Consider the following 25,670-nt stretch of genomic DNA (forward strand, 5'->3'; position numbering starts at 1 on the left):
TTATCTTCTGCATTTCTACATACAATTGTGAGAAGATAATCAAAATGATAAACAGATGCCTTCAGGAAAAGTGCTCCTATTTCAAGGGAAGTCTCCACAAGTGACAATTAAAATCTATGGAGAACAGTCAATCCTCCTAACACTCACAAAGTCCACTATTATCTCCAGTGAAAATTATGCACAGCCTTTGGACATATCTCCAGACCTTAAGTAGGACTCCTGGAGTCCTCAGAGCTGAAAAGACATGGACCTCTGGGAGCAAGTCCAGAGAAGGCCATGAAAATGCTCCAAGGACTGAAACACCTCTCCTATGTAGACAGCCTGAGAGAGTTGGAGTTGTTCATCCTGGAGAAGAGAAGGCTCTGGGGAGACCTTACAGCAGCTTCTAGTGCCTAAAGGCGGCGGACAAGAAATCTGGAGAAGGGCTTTTGACAAGAAGATGTAGGGACAGGACAAGGGGGAGTGGCTTTAAACTGAAAGAGGGTGGATTCAGGTGAGGTCTTAGAAAGAAATTGTTTACTGTGAGGGTGCTGAGGCGCTGGCACAGGTTGCCAGAGAAGCTGTGGCTGCCCCAGCACTGGAACCGTTCAAGGTCAGGTTGGATGGGGCTTGAACAACCTGGACTAGTAGAAAGTACTCCTGACTATGGCAGGGGCATTAGACTAGATGACCTTTAAAGGTCCCTTCCAGCCAAAACCGTTCTATGATATTTAAAAAGCCTAAATTCACACTGCATTCGCTTTGGTCAGCTTAAATAAACCCTTACTGTTTTTATAACACAGGTTAGTTTTCTTTTGATTGCCTTTTTCCATGTTACTTAATTGCCTTTAAAAGGAAAAGGATGTTCAGGACCAAGTTTTAATGCAACATCTTGAACAAATTATAGTAAAAGAAAATTTGAACCTTTGATAATTTAAGTGTTATTTTTTACTACTAATGTGAATCCAACCCTAACAAATTAAAACAGGAAGAATTAATTGGATATGCAAATAAGATTATTCACTATATAAATCTAATTACATACCAATTTGCTTTAACAGCATGAAAAGAGAAAAAAACATTCTTTGTAAATCGTTTTGAAAACCACCTGTAGCACAACAAAGGGGAAAGGCTCTATCTTAAAGGTACTCTTTGTCAGCATTAGGAAAACAAGGTATTTTGAAGATCTCGTCAAGAGCACCTTTTTAAGGGGCACCCTGCTTAGTCCTCTGATTTATGCTATTCCATTATTAGTTTTCAAACATATACCACAAAATACTGTTCTCCAACCCCAGCAACAGAAAGAACAGGCTGATCTTGGAAATATCAGCTGATTCCAGCCCCAAACCCTGATTTTTCTGTGCTGGTAGAGACCTACACTCATACCTGACCACAGAAAACTATCAACACTGAATCCACAGGCTGAGGTGGCATCAAAGTCAGAGCAAACCTTGCCAGCAGCAGTCGTGGAGGAGCTGCTGTCTGCATCATGCACATACTGATCCCTTTCAGGTTTCTCTGTCACCTTTACAAAGCAAAATGGGACAAAGGAATAATTAGCAGAACACCACGCTGCAGTGAGGAAGATTTCTCTAGGGGAAAAAAGCCTGCTAATTTTAAGCCTTTTGTGTCCAAGAAGCAAATTACATATATAGCCAATTTACTTGTTTGAATAACTACTTGTCAGTAAGAGTAAAAATTATAAATGAGATCACTGGAATTGATTAAGATACAGAAAAGCTGACACCATAATTAGTGCCCAGTGTGCCACCTCTGCTAACGAATCCCAGTCACCCGCTTTCATTGACCGCACATTGAAGTTTGTCATCTGACTCTGGTTCCTCGATTCACAAATTGGGCATCTAAAATAATCCAGAGTAAACAGTATTAAATATATCCTCCGTTATAATAAGAAAAGGAATTAAAGTTTGCACTGCTACACCAAGCATTAAGATGACCTTATGAAAATCAAGTTTATTACACAAAGTAAATTTGACCCATATGAAATCTGAAGTAGATGTATGTAACAAAATATTAATATACATTAAAAAAAAATTATGGCTATAAATGTTCATAGAAACAGGAGCTTCATAAGGAAAAACTCCTTGGAAATGAAAGTGAACTCACAAATACACTAACATGTGACATGGGGGAACATGTAAGGTCCTGTTTGGTTCACTGCTGCTCTTTATGAGGAAAGTTGCCTCTTCTGAGACTGAAATTTCAAATGTAACTGGTGAGTGAACACCTCTGGTCATCACCTGGAGCAAAACCCTGTTTGTGACACCTCACAGAGCTGCATCTCCTCCCCCAAGAGCATTTCAGCCCGGGAGCAAGCAGCCACCTAGAAGAGCAAGCATGCACATATGGACTGCTCTTGCACCAGAGCATCTTCTAGCTTCCACTCTGCTTTCCTGGGCATCTTAATTTCCTTGTGCCCAGTGTAACTCGGGCGAGGTTGCCCTGTACACGGTTATCAGTGAGGAAGGCAGTGTCATCTTGTACTTGTGGGTTTAGGAAAGCAGCAGCTGTATCCAGATACACTGCAGTAACTTCACAGGCATTGTCTGCTCTGAGCCTATAAGTAAGGTGTCAGTACTTAGTGTTGGAAACTGAATAAACACTGTATGCACATGCCACAGCCTTACTTTGGGTGAAAACTAATGTCATCTTAGACAAAGCTGATTCTCCAGTGAAGGATGCACACACCAGAGGATTACATTTTTATTGCTATATCACAGATTCTTTAGACAGCTTTCTAATTAACCAGCCCCCACACACCTATCCCTACACTTCTGCTCTAGATGCATGTGCTGAACCATAAACATCTAATTCTAAATCATATTATCAAGCAGGTTGTGGTTACGCAGGTTTACTGACATCTAGTTTTACATTGCCTACATTACTAAACAAGAAGACTCTCAAAATCCCTGCAGTTTTTCTTTTCTCCCTCTGCATTTTAAAGGGGTTGATGGTACTTAAAAAAATTACTTCTTAAAAAATTCACTTTTAAAGAAATTTGCAAGGCCATGCCTTGTTCTACAATTTCCCTGCTTCCGGGGAAATCTGAACCCATTTTTAATGGAAATGCTGAGATTTCAGATTAGCACAGCCTGTCATGCAGCCTGACACCTCACCCCCTTTGGCATGTTCCTTCAAGCAATTTGGTCATCCACTCTGTTACTGTCTTCCTATCAGGTTTTGTTCTTCATCTGTCTGCTTTTTTGGGAAGTACAATGAATCAAGAATTAATGACATTCTGGTATAAAGTCCAAACAAGCAAGCATTTCTTAGTACGCATTTTCACAACCATAGCTGCCAAATAAGCAGAAATAATCTCCTCTCAGAAGAAACCTGCAATCCCAGGAAACTAAACTCTGCTCCTACCCACAAGAATGCTCTCCTGGTGCTTAGTTACAACTTGCTTCGCTTTCAGAGCATTGCCCTTACACTGCTATAGATGAGCACTGAAAACAAATGCAGAAATTTGGTGAACACAGAGGGTTTTTTTGTCACTTAAAGTCTCTACATGTAGTTTGTTATTGTAGATATTAGACTGTATTTATAATGAAGGATAGATCAAGTTAAGCGTTATACAGCTAAAGACATGCTGGTAGTACATTCATATGGTTCAGCCAAGATATTTTCAAGTACAGACTGGTTACTAATACCTTTGTACAGTGAAACTAATGTATTTTTTATTACTTTAAATGCTATGTTGGCAGCTGCATAGTAACTGTTGAATTTACATGAGATCTTCTGAAATCTTCAGAAACAACTTAAATAGTTTTTAAGCTACTACATTCTCCTGTTCACAATAAATAGCAATTGCAAGGGACAAAACATAACTCCTGCAGAGTGTCAGCACGGCTTCCTCTGTGTCCTCCAATGCGACTAAGCAAAATGGTGGAAAATGCTTTGTTTTTCTTTCTAAATCTTTCCACTGACTCCTCTGGCTCTGCCAGGGGCAGGCAAGGCAGCTCTCAGGTGTGCACATTAGCGGCTCAGTGCACTGGAAGGGGTTTTTCTAGCTGTGAAAGTGCTTCACGTGTACACTCAGAGCCCCACTGCAGGCACCCGAGGTCTCAAGGTCCTCCCGTGGTTGGCTGTCCATGAACCCAAAGGACATACTGAGAACCAGGCATGACACAAACTGCGTTGCAGGTAATGATGTCCCATGCACACAGAGTACTGCAACCACAGCAGCTGGTGTCAAACAACCTATGTCTTCCTCTTTGTGCTACACTGGTCGATCACACAGGTAGGAGGGACTGGAGCCCAAAATGCAGAGCAGACACAGATATCCTCCCTATACTCAATGCCCTTCTGCACTCTGCAGTACTTCCAGATGCCATATATTCAATTTCCTTCAATTAAAAAAAGCTTTGGAAGAATACAAAAAGAATTAAACCAGACGAACCCACAATAAACGTTAATGCAAAGTTCCGCTTTCCTACAGGAAACTATTTTGCCAGAAACTCTGTCCTGCTAATTATTAAGCACACAAAGATCTTGACTCTTGTAATTTCAGTGATTTGGACTGGCACATTTTATCAGGCGACATGCATCAAAAATACTTTTATTTATTTCCTTAAGCTGTGTTATGACATCTCTCAAATAACAAAAAATCCTTGCCAACCACTGCAATGTTAGTGGCTATAGTTTCATGTGTCTTCTCCTAAATACTTTTAGAAGAAAGTAGTAAAATGCCAGAGAATGTCGAGACTTAAAAATAAGAAAGGGTAACTAAGTTTTACCAGTAATTGGATGTCACATTAAGAAAAGTTAAATTAAACGTGCTAAAAGCCCCTACCATCATTTTAAACACCACACCTTGCAAGAACTGTGAACGCCACTGCTGACTCCAATGTGTAAGACCTAACAGGCTCACAACCTTTCACAAATCAAACCTTCAAAACACTGTCAGGCACATTTAGCTTGTATCACTGGGAAAAACACATTTTATACACAGCCAAGTATGTTTCAAACATAGCACAACCACACCTGTACAGAAACACCAAGTATTCTAGGTGTTGGAACAAAATGAAAAGGCGACTTCAAGTAAAATTGTCAAAGTTTGACTCAACGCCACTCAAAAAAGAGAAACACAGCAATCAGACCATTACTGCCTGCAACAGTGCCATTAGAACATCCTTATTCTAGGAACAACTACTAGCACCTAAAGGCTGAGGTGAAGATTCCTCTTCCCCAAATTGCAGGTCAGATTCCCATCTCCTGTGCTTTTACTCAGCTTGGTTAGGCAGTTCCTGACCTTTTTAAACAGCCCAAGCAGTGCTACAGCAACAGGACTTCACCCCATGGACACTGCTGTACTACACTGGCACACACGACACTTGCAGCTGCAGGCTCATGTGAAGTTGGTCCTGAAATCTTTGCAGCACTGTCCACGACTTCTTCATGTTCTGCCTCTGGACTGCACTGATTTCTGAACCTGCTTAGGAAGGTCTAAACACTAAATTCAGTGGTGAGCTGAAGATAAGGTTGACCTGCTTTCTCTGGCTTTGATTTGATTACCGAGGACATTCATAGGATGAGACGGTGGATTTTGTTATTAAAGCAGTATCTCATTGATTTTCAATGTCATTTCTACTCCAGAGTGGAATTCACTATTCTTGAGTGAGAAGAAATATAATATTGTGCCCCAGCAAATCAGCACCAAGATTACCCAGTACAGACAATTCCCTGTCAACTCTTGCTGACAAAGCATTTTTGTTGTACAAATGAGCTCTAAAGCCTTCATCAATACAATCCCCAATGTCCCTTTTCCTGCACCTTGCAGTGTTTTAATTCTCAATTTTAATTTTTAATTTTAATGTAATGCCTGCGAAACATTACTATTTCAGGATGCTTTGCCTCATACACATTTCCTGTGCTTTATATTCAATTTGCATGCATGTGCATTTAAAAAAAGGCACATTAGCCGTGTGCTTTAAACATGGTCTGGATTATGGAGTGGCAGCTAAGACTCAACACAGATTGCCCCTTTTAATGCTTTTCAGGTACGCGTATAATTTTAAGCAGTTCTACACATTCTCATCTAGTTTGTACTGCATATGTGTAGCAGTATTAGCTGTACCTTTTAGGTAACTTTGGTCAGGTTTGCAGCATTCCCCTTTGCACGCTGATACACATCTCACTACCTTTCATTTCCTATCCCCAGGCCCCATGATGTAACCCAGGCACACTCTTGCTGCCATTTCACAAGAGTAAAGCTCCAGTAATTCATCATTTACACGCTGCTCCTGCAGCCACAGTTGCAGAAAAGAACATGTTTGTAAACAAACATCCATCACAGTTGTTTGCACATCTCTATTTTCTTGTCTTTTTGACTTTTTTTTTTGGCTCACTGATGTTTTGATAAATACAACTGTGTTTGAGTAACCATCACCTAGTGCTGCACTGCAATTAGCACCAAAAAGCGTGATAAACATTAATGGATTATTTAGCAATTCATAAGCTGCAGAAAATATTTAGATAGTGCACAAATACAGAAATCACACAGAACAGTAAAACAGGAAGCCAGAAGGAGGATACCAGAACATGGAAATACTGTGTCATTAAAACACAATAAACCAGCTCCTGGCTGATTCAAATTGGAATTCTTTGACAGAAGTCAATAAAATGACTTGCATTATTGGAGGACCAGGGTTATTTACCAGGTTTGACAAACCTTCTCTTTCTCAAGCAGCACAAGGGCTGCAGGACAGTGCTGGGAGCGGTGGGGGGGGCTCTGCTCTGCTGGGCTACAGGGAGTGATGTGGGATCATCCACCAGGCTGCTTTCCAGATGAAGAAAGTGTGTTTCCACAGCAAATCTGCACAAACTCAAGCTGTTCAGTTTAACCCACTTGCATCAGCTGATCCCCAGTGCTTGCTGATACACAACTCTGCATAAAGATACCACATTGACCTAACACAGGCAAAACATCTGTTGCACATGTTGGTGCTGATCCCACCGAGGAAACTCAACATTTATCCCTATGGCTGGAGCTTTGACAAATTATAAACTCACACCGCAAAGCTGCTTCCTAGTTCTGGGAGCTTGTAAGACAGGCATATTAAATGAGCAATAAAATGCAACTTAATGGGGTCAATGTTAAATTAGTTTCAATTATCAAACCCCATTTTAACAAAATGAATGCCTGGCTTACATCCAGGATCCACATAATTTACATGGGAAAGCATTAGGTTCTCTCTCCTCATGTTAACTGATGGCATGATGCTCCTTTGCCTTTCATTAAGGAATAACTTCTATATTCTACCCTAAGTACATGAATGTACTAACAAAACCCAGGAATAAAGAACACATGGAAGTTCATGCAGAAATGAACTGCAACAGATCAAGAAATAGGACTGTTAAACTTGATGAAGCAAAGTCAGTTTTAATACATTTTGGAAGCTTCTATGCAGATTATTTTCTAATTAGTTGTCTGAAGAGTGATATCGTGATGCTATTACAACAACTGAGAAAATACATGGAGAACCTCTTCTTTTCGCCAAGAAAAAAAGAGGACACAGGTTTTATAATGTGCACCATGCTCTTTAGATCTTGAACTAAAAAGAAACACCTTGCAGTGGTACGTTACATATGCTGGAAATTAGTTATTGTATTTTGAAATGAGTAGCTAACATTGCGGCGTACAGATTAATAAGGACCCAGGGCCTGTCTGCTCTCCCTGGAAAGAGTGGGGATGCCAGCGCATCCTGAGGAGCCCAGTGCCACTACTCAATATCACATGCGAAAAAAGACAAGAATCTGCAGTTTTTCCAATTTATAAAACCAGAGATGTAGCCATTACTGATAACTGTTCTCGGCCACTTGACTTGAGAATTGCAGCTGGGCTTCCTGACTCAGAAGATGAATCATTTTTATATTGCTACAGAGAGCATTTTTATTCCAGTCAAGGAATACGTTGTTCACTAACAGTTTGATTATGTGCTGTGCTGCCTTTTAGACTTGTTTTCTCTCTCAAGTATGTTAATGTTCCTAACCCAGAGGGACTAAAGAGAGCCAACACCTGCAAACACATGCAATGGCAAAAGCCTCTTCCATCTCACTCTCACCCAGGTGCCCTGGTTACAACTGGACCCTCAGGCTGTCCTTCAAAAACCTATCAAGCCCTCCCCACCACCAACTCTCCCAGATTTGATGTCCACAACAGGCTTTTTGGAGCATCTTTCAATTGCTCTTTCAGAGTTGTCATGTTAGCCACCATTTCTACACTGCAGATGTGCCACTCCTGAGCCTGCATTCTGGTCTCACACCTCTGCCTCTTTCATAGATACTTCCTTAAGGAAGAAAGCCACAAGAATAAAGCTTATTTCTACTTTAGCCTTTCTTCCTACTTTTTTTTTCTTTAATTGGCACTAAGTATCATCCCTTTCAGTAATGTTTGCAGTTTCAGAGTTGCCGGTATCTACTTACTCTGAGTATGTGTACATCAGTGTACTTGTGCCTCAACCAGAAAGGTCAGAGATCATCAGTGCACTAGGGGCACTAGATCTGCGTTACACATTCAAGGGGATCACAAAATCATGACAAATGTGCAAGGTAAAAGAACATGATTCTTCAATTTATTGCCAAATCATAACAACCTGGACTTCAGCAGTAAAGCTCAAAAATACAATGATGTCATTATTTGTTTCATATATAATTCCCCTTTTAAGGGACATGATAAAAACCAACCTGATTTAGGTTACTTGACCAAGAATTTAGAAACTATTTGTAAGTGGATGAGGAAGTGAATTTTTCTTGTCTTCATTCCATGCATTCATCCAGCTGCCTTCAGCCCCTTTTTATCTTACTGTATCCCATGCATTACTCCAGCTGTTTTCATACCCTGGAAAGCCCCAACCACCAACCTGCCTTCTTTCAAGTCCCTCTTCAGACTTCTTCTCATAAAGCTCACACAAAATACTAATTCACTTGGACCATATGAAAAATGGAAGGAGGAATAAAGCTTGATCTGGCTTTCAGCAAGCGTTTAATGTTGTCTGTTTACTCAGACAGTAAGATCCCAGGGGCAGAAATAATTTATTCTTCCAAGTCTCACTGAACTCCCATTATATTATCTGCTTTTCACAAGTAAACCCAACAATAACACTCCGAACTTTGTCAGGGATCTATTTTGCAGCCATGAAGGATGAGAAGGTACGATTTAAAAAATGGTATAGCAGGTATTTCAGACACAAAGAGGAAGCCATCTAAATTCACATTGTACTCAACACACACTGTACAGAGTTCAAACAACACTTGCAGACATACTACTTCTTTTCAGCTATGCAATATATCTGAAAAGACACAGGATTTTTTATAAATTACAATTTCCCTTAAAACAGATGCAATCTTCATACATTTAAACTCAGAAAGGCAAAATTAAGACACATCAATAAATTAAGATAGATCTACTTTTCCCACTTTTCACTAACACCTGGAAAATTTAATGAAGTTTAAAGTCACCAGCTTCAGTTGAAGGTGTTGACTGCTGGCTGGTTAATTAGTTGACTGACTCATTGATTAGCAACTTCTTATAAATTATAAATGGCTGTAATGCATGACTTGCTTCACAGCCTAATTAATATGGTATAGACTATTAAACAATTGTGTCTTAGTTCGATTTATGAAGCTAAATGCATATATTCAATTGCAGAATAAAGAATTCAAATACATAAGGAAAAACAAACTGAAGCACTGAGGCGATAATGTGCAAGTTTTGCTTTTCATCATAATACGCAGGAAAACTTTCCCAAAACTTGCAATGAGTCAGTGCAGCCTGTTGTGATTATATCCTAAATTTCAGAGCACAGACTGTCACAGCATTTGACAAACACTTCAATAAACCAGCATTAAACAATGTTCAGATGAACGAGCTGCACTATAGCATTCTGTGCTCTATTCATTAAAAGCAGTATTTACTGCGAGCAGCCCGCTTGCTTGCTGTAGACTGATTTTGAGCACAAATATGCAAGAATGCATCAGCATCTGTTCTATTTAATGGCCCAAATCCTGTAAGAGCTGGAGCATTTGTGACCACCAGTGCCTAGCTGCAGAAGGCAGCATGCATTTCTATGGAAGACCCTACAAAATTACGCAGACACAGTGAAGAGCCTCACTTTCTGCTACAGATAACATCAGCCAGCAATGCTCTGCCAGCCTGTTTACACATTCAGCTGTCAATAAAGGGTAATTCTGCTATTGCCCACATTTATAGTACTATAATTATCAAAGTTGAATTGACCCTTTCACCTTTAATTCCATTTGGATGATCACCCTTAATTGCTGCTTAACTGAAAGACCTTTATCCAAACAATAATGATTGATGCCAACATCATTTTCAGTCAGTTAATGCTCCCTGCTTGAGGTAAGGGCAGAAGGCAAAACCAAGTCTGAAAGGAAACTAATGGTTCCCCCAGGGGCTCTAAATGATGAAAATACCTGTGAAAGTGTGGAGAAAAGGAAGAGAAGTTCTGTACCTATGCAGGATGGTGTCAGGGGGTGAAATATTTACACAGAGGCATTTCCCACTAGTTATGCTAGACTTTCCCCAGCAATTGAAGCAAGCGAGAGTAAACAGAAGCTCCAAACTTCAGTCTCAAGAGTGGGAGAACAGTGTCTTGCATGCAGTTAATACACCTATTGTTATTTCTAGGTACACACTCCAGGCCAGCACTGCAGCTCTCAGACCATGCAAAGACAGTTTTCTAAAACTCCAGAGACAGAGCAGGCAACAAGCCCCAGTGCCTGAGCTGGCAGGTTTCGCATCATACAACATCTCTTACCTTTTTTTCTCATTGACCACACAAGCATCACAAAATGAGGTCCCTTTCCAATAATATGTAGGTTTTCTAAGAGTCATACATATTTTACCTAAAAAGCAACAAACTGATCACCTCAAATTTTACCACAAAACTTCATTTTTATTGGCAATAAAGAAGTATTTTGGGTCCATATTCTCCACAATTTGATAGATGCTTGGAAAAGCAGGTATTCTTGCAACTCCCTAAAAGAGATTTAATTTCAATGCTTACATACTAATACAAATGCAACCAAGCAAAATTGAAAAGAGGCACCATATAAAATGCACAGAGGATCAATAACCAGCCAGATAGTTAGAACATCTGCTTATAAAAATGTCTGTATAGCCTCTGTTTTATTTAAAGTGCATTATCTTACCTCCATAACTTTTGAGAAAGATGTAATTAAACTTGCCCAGATGGACTTGTGAGTTAAACAGAGAAAAACATAATATACCTAATCATCTGCATGTAAAGGATAAATGAGAAAATTGCATTGATATGGTCTCTAACTTTGTAATTTGGGAAATTACGGCCTAAATCAGAGTCAGGTCACATCTAGCAAGAGCTTCACTCACAGATCAGGAATGTAAAACGGGCACAGACCTCTTGCGAAGCTGACTAAAATCCTTTGCAATCACAGAAAAACTTGCCATGTAATCCCTAAATAAGCATAAATTAAACATAATCGCATACCTTTTTTTTTTAGCTCTCTTGCAATAGTGTACAGCTGAGTGATACGGTAGAATCCCACTTTGGCAGCTAAAAGTTTCTACGTTCAGTTTAAATGAATTTTTGCTACTTCCCCCCGCCCTCTTCACTCAAGCAGTTCTTCCCCTCTGAAACTTCTTCCCTTCTCATTCTTTGTTTCTCTAGTTTTAACCATTCTCTTTTAATCTCCAGCTTCTACGGCTTCAGACTAGAATTACCTATCCTCTGGCTTCAAACCTTTATACTATAATACATAGCACCATATTAATATTAGCTATTACTATTCTCACCCATCACCACCACCACCACCTCAGTAGCACCTTTAGTTCTGTTTACATGTTTCTATATATTAAAGAAGTTCTTGTCTCTCCTTAGCGACAGTCTAGGTTTGCCCAGGAAATGCCGCAGACTAGCATTACAGAAGAAGGAACAGCCAGATGAAGCTTCTAAGCAGGGTTTTTGTCTGAACAGCCAATTTGGATAGGCTTGGCAGAGGAGACAAGGGCAGATACACATAGAGGTGCTGAGGACCCCACATCTTTGACTTTCCATTGCAAATGGAAACAAGAATTGTAACTGTACAAAGTCTGCATAACTTTTCCTTGACATTAGGGGAATGCTTTTTGGCGAGAGTTCAAGACACTTAAGCTCTAATCAGCAACAAAATGTACAAGGAAAGAACTTTCCATGGGAGGACTCCAGCACAAGTGCTGAGAAAGGGAACAAACCTCTGCCAGCTCCTGCATCACTTCCACAGCATGTTTCAGCATCTGACACTGCCAATCATTATCCACAGCAAACCAGAAATTTGCTTTCACTTCACCGCTTACAATTGTCCTGACCTCAAACGCCTTGACTTTAGTAATGGCATGTCCTTTTAACTACACATCTATCAGCTGTAGCAGAATCATCTCTTGACATGGCAGAAGGACATTTAACAGAGATAAGTTTAACCATATTCAAAACGTGGCAGTGTTGCTTGGGATACAGGTGGAGTTGACACTAGAGTCTAACCAATGGTCAGTCTTAGGGAGTTTAGAAGTGTAGAAGTGTGACATGAAGAAGATGTTGTCACAAGCAAAACCCTGCACAGAATCGGTTGTTTCACACAAATGGATCTCATGGCCCTCTGCAGATCAGGCAGTTTCAACTAATGCCTGAAACTCTCTGTAGATAGGGTAATTTTAATATATGAAGCATAACTCAAGCTCCAAGGACAGGTTCAAAACTCTTTCAGCCCCCTGTGGAGGCACCGTGAACAAAAGTTCCCTTACTCAGGTCTCTCAAGCCAGAACTCAACTGCAAAGCCACCTCCAGTGAGCTTCGATGACAGCTCACCCAGTGCCGCGAAGCCAAGGGCTGGGTCGTGTTTGAGAAGTGATTATATTAATAGGTGTCATTCTGTGCTTTATCTCTTCCAAGTGCTATGCAAACACTAATTAGGCAGTCAGGCACAGAAATGCAGAGTGCTGCAGAACTGACCAAAATATAAATTAATAATTATGCAACTGCAACAGATTAATCATTTTCCAGCTACTCAATAACATCAAAGCACCAGCCATGGGAACTACACAGCACCAGAAAAAACTGAACAAATTGAACTGCTGCATCATCATTTAATACGTGTGACAGTACTTCTTGGTTTAATTATTTATATTCAGACATGAAATTAGCAGAATTTCTTTTGCATCTAACCTACATCTGCTTGGGTAGAAGCACCGATTCAAATAGCCTTGTGAATATTCATCTTTGTATTAATTTTGAGTTTCAATTTTAGCAGAGTTGGATGTCTAATTTCACTCTAATGTGCTGATAAATATTATGGCTATTTTTGTCTAACAATGCAAAACACTTGACTATATATTGGATTTTATTCACCATGAATTACATAGCCATGATCTGAATATTTTGGACTGAACCACTTCTGATGTATTGGTTATGCTGTATCAGCATGTGACAAAAAAAGAAAGAATGCCTGGAGAGGCATTTATAAGAATACTTTCTTGGAAAAAACAGTTTTGGAAAGAAAATTAAAATAAAACAAAGAAACCCCTCCGAAAAAAACCACCCCAAACGCACCCAACCCAACACACTGAAAATAAGCTCTAGAGGAACTTCTTTTTTCCCCTGACTTCTGCTATTGTGTGCATATTTCTAGATTAGAAAATGTCATTTTTCAGCAGATAAAAGGTGAAACAATGCTTTTGTTCCACCTTAATAAAAAATATGATAGAATTCTTATTGGAAAATATGATGCTGTCCTTGGATTTGAATAATTAAGTGCGGGTGTTGCTGGGATATCATGACACCAGTAACAGGCTGCCCTGTACCAACAGCCAGCAAAAAGCCCATTAATAAATACCACTCTAACCCCTGCTCTGATGGCTGAAATGATGTATAAACTTCTCGCATGTAGTTTTCTCCATATTCATTCATCTTGCCTTTTCAGATGTGAGAGGCAACATGGCTAGTATCTAATTCCAGATACCTGGGCAATTGTGAAACTAGCTTTTCACGTAATGGAGTGTAGACATGTACAGAAATTGCAGACTGACTTATACAAACCACTCTGGGGGAGCAGCACAGGTATTTCTAACTTTCAGGATCACCTTCAATGTTCCACTAAAACTCAACAGCAATCTTTATGCAGCCTGTTTGATTTGCTGCAAAACAAATGCTTAGACAGCTGGGGGCGGTTCATGAAGACAACAGTTTATCAGAGGGAACGAATAGTGTTTCCTTATTAATTCAAATCAGTATAAAACAAATACTAGATTCTGTATTTCAGTGTGTGCTTCCTTGGAGCTACTTCAGTCACTGCTCCAGGAGTGCTGAACAGATGCAGCTGCAATAGCACTTTCCCTTTGACAAACCAGCTTGTTGAAACAGCAGCATCATTATAGAGCTACAAGACAATTTTTTTTATTGAAGATATTGTGTTTCTGTAGTGTTTGCTAAAAAAAAAAAGGCGGGCCAGTCTTACTGGCTGGTATGTTTGTTGTTAGAACAGATCTTTCTTTTTAAATGGCAAGAACAAGCAGAAGACCAGAAACCAAAGCATCCAGGAAAAAGCTGAGATTAAGATCAGAGGCAGAAGAGCAAGCCAGACTCTGATCCCATGCACAGCACAGCAGAGAATAGACACTTCTCAAAAGCTATTAAGTTATTTTTTGTTTTCTGTCAAAATGTGAGTGGATCTTCATGGGTTAAATTACATTATAAAATATGCATATGCACACTCAGACACCTAACCATCTATGCAACTGCTGCTCATTAACATTCAAATATGACTTCAACAGTGAAACTCACTACTACAGGAAGTTAATGAGGCAAAGAATTGCGTAAGACTCACAAAACCACAGAAAATTTCCTTTCATTCCTGTCCAGCACACTACAGGCATACAGACTATGTCCCATCTTCATTAACTCAAGCTGGTTTTGCTCATCCTGTGCAGTGTCTTTTGTTTTCATGTCACTGCTCCCAGGGTGTACACAAATCCATTTCAGGGTATATGACTGCTATGTAGGATTGCCCAAGAGAAAGCATTTGTTAACAAAGTCACAACTTCAGAGCTATGTGTTATTTTTTACAGCCTATTCTGCCTCTCATCTTACTCTCCAAAACTTAAAATTATCACCACCACAACTGCTATTTAAAGAATCTGACAGCCCTAACAAATCAGAGTTATTTGGCACCAAAGGAATAATTTGCAGTTACTGCTTCCCAGAGCTGACACCTGAAGAAAAGACTCCTGAAAATATAATCAGAAACCTAGAATTGATATACATCAACTATTGAGTCCAAGGAAAGCATCGTTAGCTTTTATCAGTATGACCTCAAAACAACCAGCAAGAAAAGCGGTCTGAGAAATATGATCCCAGGTTGGGTGATGGATCGAAAGGGGGTGGTAAGCTCAGGAAGACCTTTAGCAGTGCTGCTGCCTTTTGAGGGAGGCTGGATAGCTCCCAAAATTATTAGTAGATTTGCACCTCTAGGTAGCTCGTTTAAGTACATCCTGGGATTGATCTAGCTTTCTATCCAAGTGTTTTATCCTGCTGTGAAGAACTGTAATATCTGAACACCCAGCACATAAAATCAATAGCAATATCCCATGCGGACTGTGAACAGCTCTGGCACATCTTCTCTTTCCTGTTACGCTGGCAGGGGTGGATAACTGGTACACTTAACGGCTCATTTGGATACTCTAACTGGTTTTAGTTTGACAGCCGTTTAATGGCTTGAATGATATGAGTCTGGAAGTTTTCATGCAATTTCTAGTGAACAGATGTTTATTTGGGAAAGACACGCAGAAAAACCAGCCCAAGTAGCTGCTGGGACTGGCAGTAGCTGGAGCCAACCGGCTGTCCCTAAAGGGGCACCGCGGCCCCTTGTCTCCACAGGGAGTTTTGACAGGGCAACACACAAAAAGCTCATCCTCCACCAGTTGTGCTCTCTGCAGCAGTGACACAAATGAGAGTAATATCTGGGCTATGTGTCTGACACTGATTAGAAGAACTAAATACAAGTACTCTGTTTTCAGGTTTAAGCTTATTTTCACATGTAACTCAATACTTAATGCAGCTTAGTACTCCTTTGAGAGTCCACAAGGCACTATGGAGAGCTGTTACATAGCTTTTCTGCAAACTATTTTTACCTTTTTTTTGTTTCTTTGTATAATTCAATCATCAATCTTCTTTCTCAAGGACAGATCAATGGTTTGATCAACATGAAAATAAAATATTGCTTCCTAACTTTCTTTATAACTTAGAATTTAAGAATTTCTTCACAGAAGAGCAATGACTATTGCAGACAAAGGGACAGTTTCCCTCTGTCCGGGGTAGCCTTTAGGCAGAGCCACCATGCAGGGTAGCAGGAGGAGCGAGCAGCCTCAGGCTCCCCTGTGTCTCCCTGCTGCCAGGCGGGACATGTCTCAGGAAGTTACCAGTCTCCTTTGAGCTTTTCCCTTGGGATCAACACCTAAGGCTCTCCAAGAGCAGCATAATTACCAGGAGGGGCAAGCAAGCCTCCTGAAACTAGGTTAAAAAAAAAAAGACTGGAATAGAGAAACACAAAAATTGAGAAGGGATGAAGGTTTGTCTATCAATGTTTGTTTTACAGCTTTGTGCCTTTTGTGTGCAGCTGCTAAATAGCAACTATGAAATGAACAGCAAAATGAAACCATTCCCTCACTCATCACTGAATATAAATCCTGCGCAAAACTTTTGGCATTCTTCTCCCCATAAATCTCCCTCAGCAGGACAGAGAAACTGATGCCATGCCCTGAAGGTATTTAGTTCACTGCGAAGCTGAGAAAAAAAATTATAGCAAAACAGTGTGGGGAAAGCCAGTGCCTGAGATGCATTTTTCTAAAATCAGATACAAAAGATAAGGACAAACTCCCCCAAACATTATCCTGAAACTTTGTTTTGCTGACCCTCGACATTTTGCAAGAAATATTTTAAGTGTAGAAATTACAGTAAAACCCTATTTTGCATGCTTTTGTTTTCCCACTATTTTGTTTATTTGCTTAAAATAAAGGATCATGCTTTCTGTATTGCCACAGCCTGATTTCTCTAGGCTTGCAATTCCTGAAACACGTGTGGCACTGCATTGCAGAATCTCTCTGCATCCAATTTCCTGGCAGCTCAGAAACTGTCATAGCACATTTAGAAAGACTTGGAACCAAATTTCAAAAATAGGTACCCATAAGTACTGGAATAAAAGTAGCTTTGTGTTCAGTAGAGCTAAGCAGAATAAAGTAAACACTATTATAAGTAGTTTGCTGCTACCTAGAAAGCTGAAGAAGTGCCTTGACAACGGGCACATATAAAAGGGAAGAAAGCACGAGTTACTAAATCAAGCAGTAAAACATTCTGAGCACCAACCAGCAGGTAAATTAGAGCAATCCAGATGAACACCAAGGTGACATAAACATTAATTAAAATGTAACCCCCCCCCCGAACAAAATACATGATAAAGAATAATGATGCCAATTCGAGGAAATCAATAGCTGAATAGCAGAGACTCAGAATAGATTTGACAGACTCGATTGTAGCATCCGCTACAGAGGCACGAATGGACCGAAATGAGCCTGGTTCCTTCATCTCACTGAGCAGCAATCTACAAGCCGCTCCTTGCACAGGAGAAGGTCAGCTCTGCTTTGGTGCAAGCTTTGTTGACCCACTGCAAATCTGAAATGTGTTCAAGAACACAGCTCCAGGATAAAGTCACATTTCTCAGAAGTTCCATTTTGCCAGGAATGCTCAAAACTTTATAACTCTCAGGGAAGAAAAGGTTAAAGATGGGTATTTACAGAAGATGGTTATATTGCTGAAATATGTTATTCTAATTATTTGCTAAATGAAGCGAGGTCTTAGCTGTAACATAACACCATTTTAATGGGATTTAAAGCTACACTACATGTAGGTTTAATTGAGCATGGAAACACTTAACACAGAGCAAGGGAAAACAACTTTCATCAAACAGCAACTTTGAACTGGAAATGGGTAGAGCAGACCTTTGAAACATTGCACTTTGCTGCAGTGATGCTGATCAACACTAAAAGGAGCTTGTTAAAAGCATCAGGTTGATCAGTTCAGCAGCTCTCTCTGATGCTGGTCATGAAGCAGGGACTTATTTTGACATTTTATCATTGGTATATAAAACACAGTGCACTTTTACAGTAATGTGAAATAAAGCTTTAAGACAATTTACCTGCAAGGCACACCATGAATGACTGCAGCAGTAGCAGCTCCCGTAGCAACCTCATCTTCAGCTTCCAGGGTCAGAGGAGCTGAGTCCAGTAACTACAGGACAGAACAGGGCTCCTTGGAAACTTTAGGCAATCTTTAATCTGTAAAAGAAAAAAGGACAGATTACAAGGAGATTAAGGATTGCTGCTCCTTCTATTTGTGGATGGTTTGTTTTTTTCTTTACAAGAAAGTTGCATCTGAAGACAAACAAACACTTTTAATCATTTAATTTGAAATCATTCTGCGGCATGATTTGTGACCATCAAAGGATCCTGGGTATGAGATGAGGATTATGAATTTTAACCCCATATATGCACCACCTTCTGCTCAGATGTTGTGAGATTTCTTCTGTGTCTCAGGTTTTTCATGAGTAGATTGGCTCACTGTCTCCTTGGGGTAATCTGAAGTGTAATTAGTGAACCCTAGATCACAGTTAAAAGATATGAGAATTACTCTCACTTTACAAACATCACCTGGTATGTGAAGGACACCGTCTCTGCAAGGTGACACTTTCTATGATGCTGCTCAGGAGAGCGGGATGTTTTTCCCATTTCAGCGCCATTCTCATTGCTCTTAAAATTCTTTATATAAACCCCTTGGAGCATCTCCAGGTAAAACCTGATCTTTTCCTTGCACTCTACTATAACTTGTAAATGGTTCAAATTTGTGAACAGGCAATTCAAAGACTTTCTCAGTTTATCACTGCAAAGTACACTCCTCCTTCCCCCAGTGCAACCCAAGGAGGGAAAAAAAATGCCTCCTTTTATGAAAGGAACCTTTTCCAGAGCAGGCATTTAAATATTAAAAATAGATAAATCAAGTCAGACACATATTCTTATAATTTATTAATTTCACTGAAGGCTGGAAGTTAAGGGGCCCTCATGCTTACAAGACAAACTGCATGACTAATAGCATGTGAAGGGGTATCATGAGAGGTCTCTGCTTGTTTTTGTGAGTTAAAATTGATAAGATTCTTCTAATAAAGTCAGGTTCAATGCACTGACGAGACTAAGAATCTTTACCCTCTGATCTAAAGATCCAGCTTTGAAAGGGATAGAGATTAATTGAATATATTCACCTACTGTCACACAGACTGATTATGCTTGCTGGGGGTTGGCAGGAAGGACTAATCAATGAAAACTAATAACAACTTAAGTGAATGATTACAGTATTAATTATTAATTTTTGAAGGAAAACGTCATCATAGATCTTTATATTGATTGACACAGTTAAGCAGTTACTCTGTGTTTATAGTGAACTCAAGAAACGTATTTATAAATGCCCCATCCTTGGCAGTGTTCAAAGCCAGGCTGGATGGGGTTTTGTGCAACCTGGCTTAGGAGGATGATTTTTTTTTTTTTACTCTATATGGTCTTGATACATGGACACATGTTATTTTTCCTCTAAGTACCAAATCCCAAATTTTGGTTATAACCCAATGATATATATTCCAAATATTATTGGAATAATATATATCCCAAATACTGGTTATAACTGCACCTATACAGGAGATTTCTACCAAAGGCAAGTCATTCTTGGTTTTACTCTACTTTAAGTGAGATTTGAGCTCAATCTTGCATTCACCTGCAGCTGCTGAAATTCTTTCATGTTCTCGTTTTCGCACGTATTATTCCCATCAATAAGCTGTGTGGCTCGGTTTAAACCACGACATCGTGTCACTTATGAGGCTTCTCTTCATTACACTGCAATGCCATGCTTTACGATTATTCTCCTCACTCTCTGCAATAAGCTATGTGGGACTGAAACAGAACAATCACTTACAGCCTTTGATACCTAATTAAAAACACAAGAGCTGTAACACTTATCAACTTAACCTACTGCCAGGAACCCATCTAGAGCCCCCACAGACCCATCTTTAAGCTGCCAGTGTGTGGAAGGGCTGACCAAAACCACTCCTGCTATGTGGATTAATAACAGCAGCACTCAGCTTCTCAGCTGTCTGTAAGCAGCGACGCTGGGAAGGAAGTATTACATCTGCCTTTTGGTTAAAAATCCTAGAAATATAGACCCCCGGATGTGACCAAATTCAAACAAAATGCCTCTATTTATTCCATAGGCTTTGAGGATGGTGCTTTTGGAGATTCGGTAGAGATGACACAATGCTTCATGGAGGACCACGGTGATGGATGTCCTGTTTGAAGGTCCCAAGACTGTTTGCATCACATCTCTGCTACTCTCTTTAAACACAGATTGTTGTTTTGGTATTTTATTCCCTTGTTTTCCATAACTGCAAGAAAATTCTTGGATAGTCTTCAACTTGTTACTCCTACCCACTGCAAACTCTCCCTCTTACCAGAGCTCTTCCTGACTCACCACCCCTTTGGGAAAAATTCAGGCTACTCTGTGGTTCTTGCAAACATTTTTTTTCTACTTAGTAACTCATGTTTCTCTAAACATTTTAAACACTAATACAAAACATTTCAAAATTACTAATGTAAATTAGTTCTTAGTTCATAAGAGCATTAAAAACAGCAGGCTCTTTCTTTCTTCTTCCCAAGATGCTTTGACACAATCACTGGGTCTTACTTTCAGCCAAAAATAAAAGCTATGCTAAAAATATACATATTTAGTACTCAGCACATTTAATTAAGTCCAGAGAAAAGACTGAAAGTCTTCTCAATTATTTAGTTATTCAAAAACTTGCTCTAGAGAACCAGGAGGCATCAGAAAGTCAAGCATGCGCTTCAAAGAAAACTTCTCAGATATCTGAATGGGAACAGTCACTTTCGGCAGTAACAAACCTACTAATGGCACTTAGACTCCTTTTGGCATTTCCATTGATGATAATGACAACTCCATGCACTTATACAGCCAAAGTATATACCCTGTAGTAATTACCTCAGAATACATTTCTAGAAGAGTCTCTATCAAGTATTTTCTAAATATATGGAAGAGTACCACATTCTGTCATCATGCCCAGAATTGCTATTGCTGGATTAATATCAAAGCTTCAGAAGCACCATCCTCCTGGTGCTCTGCAACAGCCCTCCTAGGAGCAGCACTGAAAATAGGTACCTGGAGACACAGCTGCCAGCTGAGCCCTGGCCCTGCATAACAACGTATCAGCCTGCACCCTGACTTTTACTGATACATCTGTTACAGAAGGTTTCCCAAAGAGAAATGATGCCTGTCTTAGCATAAAGAGTAGTGAAAAGTAAATTAAATGATTACCATTAAAAATATTTTCCTAAGGTTAAAATATGGTGGTATTCAAGATAGGGCTGCATTTTCATTTCTCATGATAGCTCCCTATTTCACATGTGAATGAGTCCAATCTTCACAAAGTTTTCCTGTAAACATTGCTGCTATTCATATCAGCAGGCCCATTGTTCACAGCTGTGTAAAAACTGTTGAAACACATTGACTTTTTATGGCAACAACTCTAGGAAAGGCAACGTTTGTGCATGAGCAAAAGATACATAATTGAAAAGATCCTTCCCATTTCTAAATGTTTTCTGACTATAAAATCCCAGGGGAGCTTGCACTGCTTCTCAAGGAAAATATAACAGGCATGAAAACTTGCAAAGTTTAATATTTTATTTCCAGAAGGAAGCATACAGTTTCAGCACTACACAAGCTATTTTTTGAAGATGAAAATGAGATAGCTGTGCTTCAGTTTGGAAGTGCATCCCATTAGAAATCCTAGTGCCAACACACATGGGCAGATGTCTTTTAACTTTACTTTTGGCAATGCAGCCATTGCAAATCCTTTTGAAAGGCACCTTTGTTTGTAATTGGATTCTGATGAAGAAAGTTGACTCCAAGAGCTCTGACTGCAGTCAGGTACAAGGAGAAAAAGAAAAGATGCATGCAGTAGAAATATTTGTGGTGAGTTGCTCTGGGTTAGCAGGCATGGCTCTTTGTCAGTAATTTCACTTGGATGCTTAATGATTAGCACTTGTGGAAAAAAAAAAAAACAGAAATGAAAAACCTATGGCTAAGGTATACGGACAGATTCGGAACTCCAAAAAAATACTTACGTAGATCTAATTTGCACAATATGAATTCACAGTTTTGTGAATATTCTGAAGGAAAGCTCACAAAACATGCCCAAGACCCCTAAGTATTGCTGCAGTAGCAAGAAGCAAGACTTAGAAATCATCTCACGTGAATTTTTGTGCTGCACATTGGTGCTCTGCACAGTGCCAATTCTGTTAAACTCCAAAATAAATCACTGTTAATGAAGCATGCTGCACATCCAGACAGCAACAGGCATATTTTAATCACCTCAACAAAGGAAGAGCTAAGGGTAAGCCAAAACGCTCTGAGCACTAACATGCGCGTTGTTAAGATTTAAGGTGTGCCTAGCCTTTGACTGTCACAGATCTGACCTGAAGGCAAGAGCAAGCATCTAACATGAAATCACTACTTTCCTGAATAGTGACTTTAATTCGTGCTGACAAAACCTCCAAAGAATTACCAAGCTTTTTAAACAGAAGACTGCTGTCTGGTTACATACAACTTGGGGCTGTACAGCTGCTGAGTGCGCAAAATGCTTGCATATCTAAGTAAAACAGCAGATGGTAAACGTGTGGAAGAACACCTACATTGGACACACATGGCAGGTCAAGGCTACGCAAGCACAAAGATTTAGCATAAATTCAAATTCAACTCATCGATAAAACAAAGACAGAAAATGAGCCACAGTTTTCTGAGATTCTAAAGAAACCCTTTTCCCTAAGATGAAGATACCTTCTTCCAATATATACATTCAGAAAGACCTATATCCATCCAAGATGTGGTTGCTAAGTGCTTCACAAGTCTTTGTAACATAACTAAAAAGAAGCCTACAAAGTGACACTAAAACGCCGTTATCCATTTCTATTTCTCCAAACACATAAACACTTTCCAGAAGTTTACAGATCTAGAAGCACATTAGTTAAGTCCTGCTTCTCAACAAGACACTGTAACACAAGTTCATTTAAGGTTTTAACACTTACAACACAGCATTAAAAGAAATACTGAAAAGGAAATGGGTAGTTTTAAGTGAAATGGTTGAATTTAATGATTTCAAACCCTCTATTTCAGCTTCTGGCTTTTGACCCCTCCACACCACATCCAGTGGACAATACAGTTTTAAAATCACAGCAGTGGTATGGACTGGCCATTAGTTCCTTTAGAGTCCCCACGTACTGTAAAGAATAAGGCACACTCTCTGCAAAGAAACATTAGTGAAACCTAGTGTTCACTGGTAGCATGGCTAACCTTGTCCTCTTTGGGGTACCCCTGCCATGCTTCCCTTAAATGCTTTTAAGGAGGGAGGAATGCAAAAATTCCAACTTTGGGAAAGGAATGAACATCGACATTAGTTTCTCTTTCTCACTACCTGGCAGTAAAATTACTTGCTTCTTTTTAAAAGCAGACACCCACACAGGCTGCCTGCATGGAGTCCATTTGCGGTTTGAACTCACCCTTGCAGACCTGTTTTATCACTTTTAGAAATTCTCAATTTAGACTTCAACAGAGGCCAATTCTATCACTTTACTGAAGGGTGGATATAACAGAACAAAAAGCGGTAGTTGGAGAGTAATTATTGAAAGTTTGCTGCCAAAGTAAGTCCACCTTTGCTCTTCTGTCTTCCCTGTATTTTTAAGAATAGCAATGGTGGAAGAGGTGGTGTTCATATTGAGCCTGCTGGTGACACGAAGAGGCTGCAGGCACCTCCCAAGGATGTAAATGTAATACAAAATCACCTCAACAAATTGGACGTAAACCCAAACTAAACCAGAAGGATGGATCTGTGTAAGTGACAAATGCCACACACTGCAGTAAATAGGACGCTGCAGTAAATAGCACAAACATATGCCAGGGAGCAATCGTTTGGGTGACAGCTCTCCACTGATCCACACACAGCTGCATGTGTCAGCAATGCCCTGGGAGTGTGCAAGCAGCAATCACCCTGCTTGGGATTCATAAACCAAGTTTGCAGGTCCTTTTCATCTGTTTGCTCCAGTGTCCAAAATGGATGCATCAAGAATCAACATGCAAAACAGATTAAAGATTAAACTTTAGGAAAAACTTCTTGTAATGTTAAAGCCAGCTCAAGCACAACTACAGGCTGTAGAATATCCATTGCTGATGTTCTTTAGCAATTTGTAAGATAAAATTTAAGTCCAGAATGATCTAGATCAAGAAGACAGAAACAGTATGTATTTTGCTACAAGGAACACCAGTATTTGGAAGAGAATGGAGAGAATACCAAACAGTAGGATTCTCCAGCGCTGTTGCTGCCGGTTTCAAGGCAAGGTCATTTCCCATCTGACTCAGAAAGTGGAATAAGAATAACCTTGAGCCTCTGATAATTGCAAGTCACTCAGACTGATGCACTGAATGGTAGCACAGAACCATCCTCTATAAATGAAGGCTAAAGAAACTGTTCAGCTTCAGTAAGGGGTCACGAGGCAAAAGCAGTGAGGGTTCTTTTCACATAACAAACAAGATTTTTCCTAAATTAAAGAAAATTGCTTTATCTGTGAAAGGGATTAAACAGTGTTATTCCAGGGGACCAGCATGAGGAATTAATTTGTAACAAGGTTGTGGCAGATACAGAATACTAATAGCAGTTAGGGAAAGCAGCAGGATTAGACCTCATTCAGTAGGACAGCATCAATCCATTAGCCCATAAGGAATATCCTTCTTGAAATTTAGTGCCAAAAGCAATGTGGAGTTGGACACCATATGTTAGTGTGAGGGCAGGAACTTCATCATCTGGGGTAAACTGGTGAGAATTCAGCTATCCTGAGTGTCCAAGATGCTTAAATCATGGTTGGCTTTTGAGCATGTTGCTCAGAAATAGCTGGTAGCTCATGCTGCTAGAGAGCATCACAGTGACACATTCCTGGGGGAAGCATCTTGGGCATGGGCAGCTCCAGTCTCCTGCAGCTTCCACTCCTGAACGGCGGCTGCGGCCCAGATTCAGCAAAGCGTCAGATTTTTAACCCCAATCCAGCTTCTTCAGACCCTTCTGAATCTGGGCCTGTGTGTCAGGAGACGCACACGCTCTTTTTAGCAGATGCAATCAGTGACCCGCAAAACTCAACATCCAGAAATAGAAGGTGCCTAAAAGAAGTGTCCCCAAAAGTGTAAATCTTCACAGTAATACTTTTTAGATGTACACATTGCTGAAATTTTTCAGCACTCAAGACAGGTTTCTTTCTACTGTGACAGCTGTTGTTTCAAGTCCTGGGATAAATATTGACCTTCCCTTTTGCATAAGGGAATAGAAAAGGGAATTTGAAAAGATGGCTTGGGGAGATGAAGGGTAGTGGGAGCGTGCCAGTGGCATCTCTCATTGAACTCTCCTCATTCTCACAGCACATCTGTCAGACCCTGATCTGTCTCAAGCTTCTTTGCTGAAATTATTCCTTCTGGAATTGCACTTATACACAATTC

The 25,670-nt window shown here is 39.9% G+C and overlaps 1 protein-coding gene across 4 annotated transcripts in view; it reads right to left on the minus strand.

The window, feature by feature from the left end:
• The window catches only part of LOC136018300 (contactin-4), a 336,419-nt gene that overhangs the window by 144,873 nt on the left and 165,876 nt on the right, over positions 1–25,670 (minus strand). For all 4 annotated transcript variants that reach the window (XM_065687395.1, XM_065687396.1, XM_065687393.1 and 1 more), the window contains one exon: positions 18,220–18,358. In XM_065687395.1, the coding sequence (XP_065543467.1) occupies positions 18,220–18,274 (55 nt within the window). In that variant the 5' untranslated portion in view covers positions 18,275–18,358. The remainder of the gene's footprint in view (positions 1–18,219; positions 18,359–25,670) is intronic.

The sequence above is a fragment of the Lathamus discolor genome, chromosome 7, assembly GCF_037157495.1.
Source record: "Lathamus discolor isolate bLatDis1 chromosome 7, bLatDis1.hap1, whole genome shotgun sequence".
Taxonomy (NCBI): domain Eukaryota; kingdom Metazoa; phylum Chordata; class Aves; order Psittaciformes; family Psittacidae; genus Lathamus; species Lathamus discolor.